The sequence below is a fragment of the Corylus avellana genome, chromosome 11 (assembly GCF_965113065.1).
Source record: "Corylus avellana chromosome 11, dhCorAvel1.hap1.2, whole genome shotgun sequence".
Lineage (NCBI taxonomy): Eukaryota > Viridiplantae > Streptophyta > Magnoliopsida > Fagales > Betulaceae > Corylus > Corylus avellana.
In genome coordinates, this window is record NC_142500.1 from 12,164,798 (window position 1) to 12,170,107 (window position 5,310).

The 5,310-nt window shown below is 36.8% G+C and overlaps 1 protein-coding gene across 1 annotated transcript; it reads right to left on the bottom strand.

The window, feature by feature from the left end:
- Nucleotides 1–1,344: 1,344 nt before the first annotated feature.
- Nucleotides 1,345–4,255, bottom strand: LOC132165940 (gamma-secretase subunit). The gene is made up of 2 exons (XM_059576658.2): nucleotides 3,799–4,255; nucleotides 1,345–1,648 (listed from the first exon to the last, which is right to left on the bottom strand). Exons 1-2 carry the CDS (start codon nucleotides 4,079–4,081, stop codon nucleotides 1,488–1,490), a joined length of 444 nt encoding a protein of 147 aa, XP_059432641.1. The 5' UTR covers nucleotides 4,082–4,255; the 3' UTR covers nucleotides 1,345–1,487.
- Nucleotides 4,256–5,310: the final 1,055 nt, after the last annotated feature.

The window sequence follows — 5,310 nt, forward strand, 5'->3', positions numbered from 1 at the left end:
ATTGCCTCAAATATTTGAATTCAAATTCTTAACCAACTTCTCCATTATTAACCTTTTATTTACTTTCAATATTGGGGTGTATATAGATCTTCTCCATTATTAACCTTTTATTTACTTTCAATTTGGGAAGTCTGTAGATCTTCTCTCTTATAAGATTGCTACTTTCTTATGAAGTTCTATCTTCAGTTATGTTGGGCTAAGTTGGGTTATGACTAGAGGAGCGGTAGACCTTCTTACTTGATGGAGAAGGCTGAGTAGTAGTCCTCATAGTGCCGTAATGTAGAAGATTTTCCAACATTTTGTTGCGTCTTTGGAGAAAAGAAATTATGGAAGTTTTGAAGACCGCAAGACGGTAGTGAAGCTAGTCATTCTTCTACAATACTCTTTACCACTTTACTTATCAAAAAAAAAAAAAACCTCTTTACCACTTGGCAGCTACGTTAGACTATCATAATTTGCTTGGTTTTTATGATTTTCTTACCCTTTTTTTTCTTTCTATTAGGTGTATCTCTTGTATACTTTTTGTACAGCAATTGCATCTTTTGTGTTTTTTAATAATATTGTGACTACTTTTCTTTTATAAGATCCATTACTTATATTTAAAAATAAGAAGGAAAAAAAAAATTGAGAGTATTGTATTCTTCTACATCATTGGTCAACTCTATTATTTAGAGCAACTCTCTTAGTTATGAAGACTGCATATCACAACACAGAAAAATGCAACTCACATCTACGCTATACTCCAGAAGAACAAGTTAAAAAAACATTAAAATTGAAGTTCCTTAGAGTCATTTATATAGCCTAATTTCACCTAATATACAACTAATACCGGCCATGGCACACGCATACCTCCATACTTACGCAATATGGGTATCACAATCTCCCTCACTCAAATATCTAACTTCATCATTAGGGCCTATGTTACTTGGTTGGCTTTAATACCATTTATCGCAACCAAAGAAAACATCCTAAAAGGACCAGTAAAAAGTTAGAATTGGAACTTATAAAGTCAATTAATAGCCTGGTCTCACTTCATATACAGCTAATGTGGCACCTAGCACATACATTTCTTTATAATCATCCAACTAATGTGAAACTTAACTTTCACAACCCGGGATGTTATACTTCTGCAATGCAAAAATTCAACTAGATCAACCAACATACAATATGGCCGAGTAAGAGTAACCCAAGTTTGTAATCATCTAAGTTTTGGCTTAGGCCATTCTTTAGCATTTAAAAGGGATATATATTTATATGTGAAAACTGGAGTTTGCCTACAAATACAAGCATTCAGTTAAAAGCGGAAAAAGTCTACTACGTTTGACACTCAACATTATTTCCAACTTGAGGTAAAGAAAGCGTCAATGCAAAATATATATACAAGAATCATGTGTTCAAAATAAAGTAAAAGAACACCTGTAATACCCCCAACAAACGGGGGAGGGGGAAGATCCAAGGTGTGTGACCAATGAAAGTAGGGCATAAGACTAGCTCCCATCAGTCAAGCCTAACTTTTCAGCAAGATTGTACATCACAAGTTGATGCCAAACAGGTCCAAAGAGACGATCCCCTCCAATGGCAAAAGTAAGGGCCCATGCTGAAAGAAGAGCTGTAAATATGGAGAACCCAACTGCTGATCGAACAACATCTACAAGACGAAATGTTTATTAAAACAAAAACTGCCATCTAATTTAAGTGCACCTTTTATAACACGCCAAGCAACTCAGTGATACAAAAACTGCCACCACCAAGTTAATCATAATAGAGATATATTCCCAGCAGAAAACACATAAATTTATATCAAAGTTCATGAGATGGAGCATGCTTATAAAATAAAAAATAAAAAAAAAATGGGGTGAAAAGAAAAAACACTCCAACTCAAGCATCCTAAGAAACACATACAGCAAGCCTTACCTCCTGAAGCAACACAAATTTAAACCAAGCATGACCTTTCAATATTTGAGTAAAAACACGGGTTTTCTGATTTCTTTTTTTCCTTTTTTTTTTTTTTTTTTGATAAGTAATGGTAATTTTAAGAGCCACAAGATGGTAACTTTCCTTTTCTAATGAATTAAAGCTCATGTATGTAATAGGATAAATCATAAAATACAAGATGCTATGACACAACATAAAACAACAAGTCAGAAATAACTAACACATCGTCTGGAAATTCTACTTCCTTTTATGTTTGATGCAAACCCTTACATATAGAATGACCAATCCTATATTTGCTGAATATGCATGATTGAACTGAAAAATGCACATTAAGCCCATATGATGTGCCAACTACAATATAATTTGTCAATTACAGGTTAATGTTTCTCAGCTTTACAGTGAGAGTGCCACGACCAATCTGTATGCAAGAGAGCTCCCATCTGTGCTTAGATGAAAGGTTTTATAACATTACAGTACCAGGAACAATCTTGAATATATTGGTACCCCGGAATGACATGTAATCTACACTCTCAAATTGAATGAATGGGAACTGAGTGTTGATAAAAAAACGAAATACCATTCTTTTTCTTTTGTTTAAAATATTGACAGAAGCCTCTTATCTCGCAAAGTGTAATTACTTTTTTTTTTTTTTTTTTTGGATGAATGAATTTTCATCAACCAAAACCAAAAATACAACCACACTCTAGCAATTAAGTTAGATCACCAGCAATGCAACATACTACCAAACTATCCAAGTATACAATGAAAAGCTAACAAGAAATCACACTACCAGCTAACTACTAACAATACAACGAGAAATCAGCAGACCAACATATCAATACAAGAAATCAAGACCAATACCCCAATTTATACAGATTTCAACATTTACAGCAGTCTTTCTAAACTTTCCCTTCCCTTGCATTCGATTTTTCACATACCAAGTAACCAAACCACATCCAGAAGCATTTTCTCTTCGGTTCTGGGAGGTTTACCATGTCTTATAACATTCCTCTGCCACCATAAATGATAAACTGCAGCACTCCAACACAATTTGCAAACATTAATCATTAAGCTCTTATTCCTCCATTCCCTTACACCCAAACTCACAATTTCTGACCAACCAGTCGGAAAGTCAAGGTCTTCACACCTTGCAGGTTGCTATTTCCATTCCTTGCCTATCATTACCGTGGATAGTTTAGCTTCTAACTTACTGCCAGAATTATAAACCACAAGATATCCATGCTTCTCAACCAAAACCCCATCCAGATGCCAACAATCTAACCAAAGGTAAATAGTAGTACCATCCCCCACCATAAACCTCAAGAATTTCTTAGCAACATCCCTCATCTTCAAAATTTTCCTCCAGCACCATGAGCAATTTTGGGGCACTTTTACCATGCAAAAACACCTACCCTTCAACAAATTAGCCCTAACCCAAGCCACCCACTTTAGCAAACAGTCCTCAATTCTCTTCAACCCCATCACCTTCCCTGGAAGTACTTTTTTTTTTAACTAACAAGTATTAATTAAACAGAACTCCAACTACATTAAACTCCCTTACATAAAACCAAAAGTTGGATCCTATTATTCACTCAACTAAAACGCTGATACGCAAATCGCATTTCACCATCGAATTTCAATCATATGATTCATTTCTTACATATCAATTTTTAGATGATCAACTAAATCATCAATATTTCCACACAGACTGATCTAAATACCACCAGTGACAACACAACAAACACCTACCCGTAAAACTCAACGCGATTAACTTGATAACAGAACACGCATCTAAATTAAGCAACAAAACAAATTCAACGCACACGCAGAGAGAGAGAAAGAGAGAGAGAGAGAGAGAGTTACAGCGGTGGATGTGAGGGAAGGAGCGGGAGTGGCGGAGAACGGGCCAGAAGTAGAAGCAATTCACGGCCCAAAGCCAGGGCAGCATTGCGAATCCAAACTTGTAGAATCTCCGCGCGTAGCTCAGCGACTCTTCCTCCGAGAGGCCCAGTCGACCGTCGATGGTGGGCCACACCGGCGAAGTCCCCGATATTATTGAGTTCCGGCTAGGACTAGGGTTCCGGTTGTTCAGAGTGTTGAGATTGTGGTTGGGGTTGGCCGGGTGGGTCTCTGAGCCGGTCTCCATTTCCACCGGGTACGACCCCTTGGATCGGAGTGGCTCGCTAGCGCCTCGAAATGACGTCGTTTATTGCGCTCCTGAGGTCTGCTTATGTGCCACAGACGCCAGTGGGATCCGAACGATGGACCGGGCTCCTTGTAAAAAACGGAACTACGGCAGTCTATACGGCGTCATCTTATGCAGTTAATTTATTAAATAGAAAGAAGTAAACTACCATCGCATTACATTCCATTCTACCAAACGATCCAATACTTGTCGAATGTCCTCCTCCCCAAAGATAGGAAAAAGACACAAATGGCCTTAATTTTTTTTTTTTTTATGAAATGAAAATATCTTTATAAATTAAAATAATAATTAATAAAAAAATTTAATTGTTTAAAATAATTATAAATAAATAAATTTCACAAATGACTCATGAACTACCATGCGATTTGAAAAGACCCCTCCAAATTTCAAAACCTCTCAATTTCACCATCGAACTTTCAATTTGATACAATGTACCCCCTCCATCAATTTCTAGATGTTAAAAATTAAGAGTGATGAAATGACTTTTATACCATAGTGCCCCGAGTAATTACTAGACTGTGTTTAGCTTAGTTTGAGGGTTAGAAAGATTGCCCGATTCATTATGGTTCGTTGGGAGTAAGATTTTAGGATTTTTTGGGTTACGACCAAACGTTCCCAGGGGGATCTTTGAACGTTTGTTGACCAAATTTTGACCCACTGTGTAATGACCAAACATTCGACCTGCAACCGTAGAACCACCGTGCAATAGTAAATCGAACGTTCGATTGCCTGCAAGATTATCACAACAGCGCCCTCAGCTTTTCCAACCCTATAAATACTCCATCTTACACCCTTTTAAGCCTCATTCCGCCCTTTGAGCCCTAGCGAAATCCTGCTTGAGTAATTTGTGAGTTTTGAGAAGAAGAATAAAGGTTTCTTAGAGGCTCTGTTCTAGAGAGGTAACCTTCTTAACTTGACTTGTTAGTGACCTAGTTGTTATGGTGGTTAAGTGTTTTCTATAGTTTGGTGTCTAGGTTTTGAGCTTATGTTGTTATTTTATGTTTTAATATTGGTTTTAGCATGGGTTAACGTTTAATTCTCGTTGGACGTATTTTCTTTTGCATAGAGATGTTATTTTGGGTTAGGAGTATGTTACGAATCTTGTTGTAACCTTAGGATTTGCTTAGAAGTGATAAAAATGTTGTTTGGTTCAAAATGAGTTTCTTGCC

What these genes read in the sequence shown, in the direction of transcription:
- LOC132165940 (XM_059576658.2), bottom strand. Translation starts at nt 4,081, where the DNA reads ATGGAGACCGGCTCAGAGACCCACCCGGCCAACCCCAACCACAATCTC. An exon ending in CTTCCCTCACATCCACCGCT is followed by an intron (nt 1,649 to 3,798) that starts GTAACTCTCTCT and finishes TTCGTCTTGTAG; the next exon opens with ATGTTGTTCGATCAGCAGTT.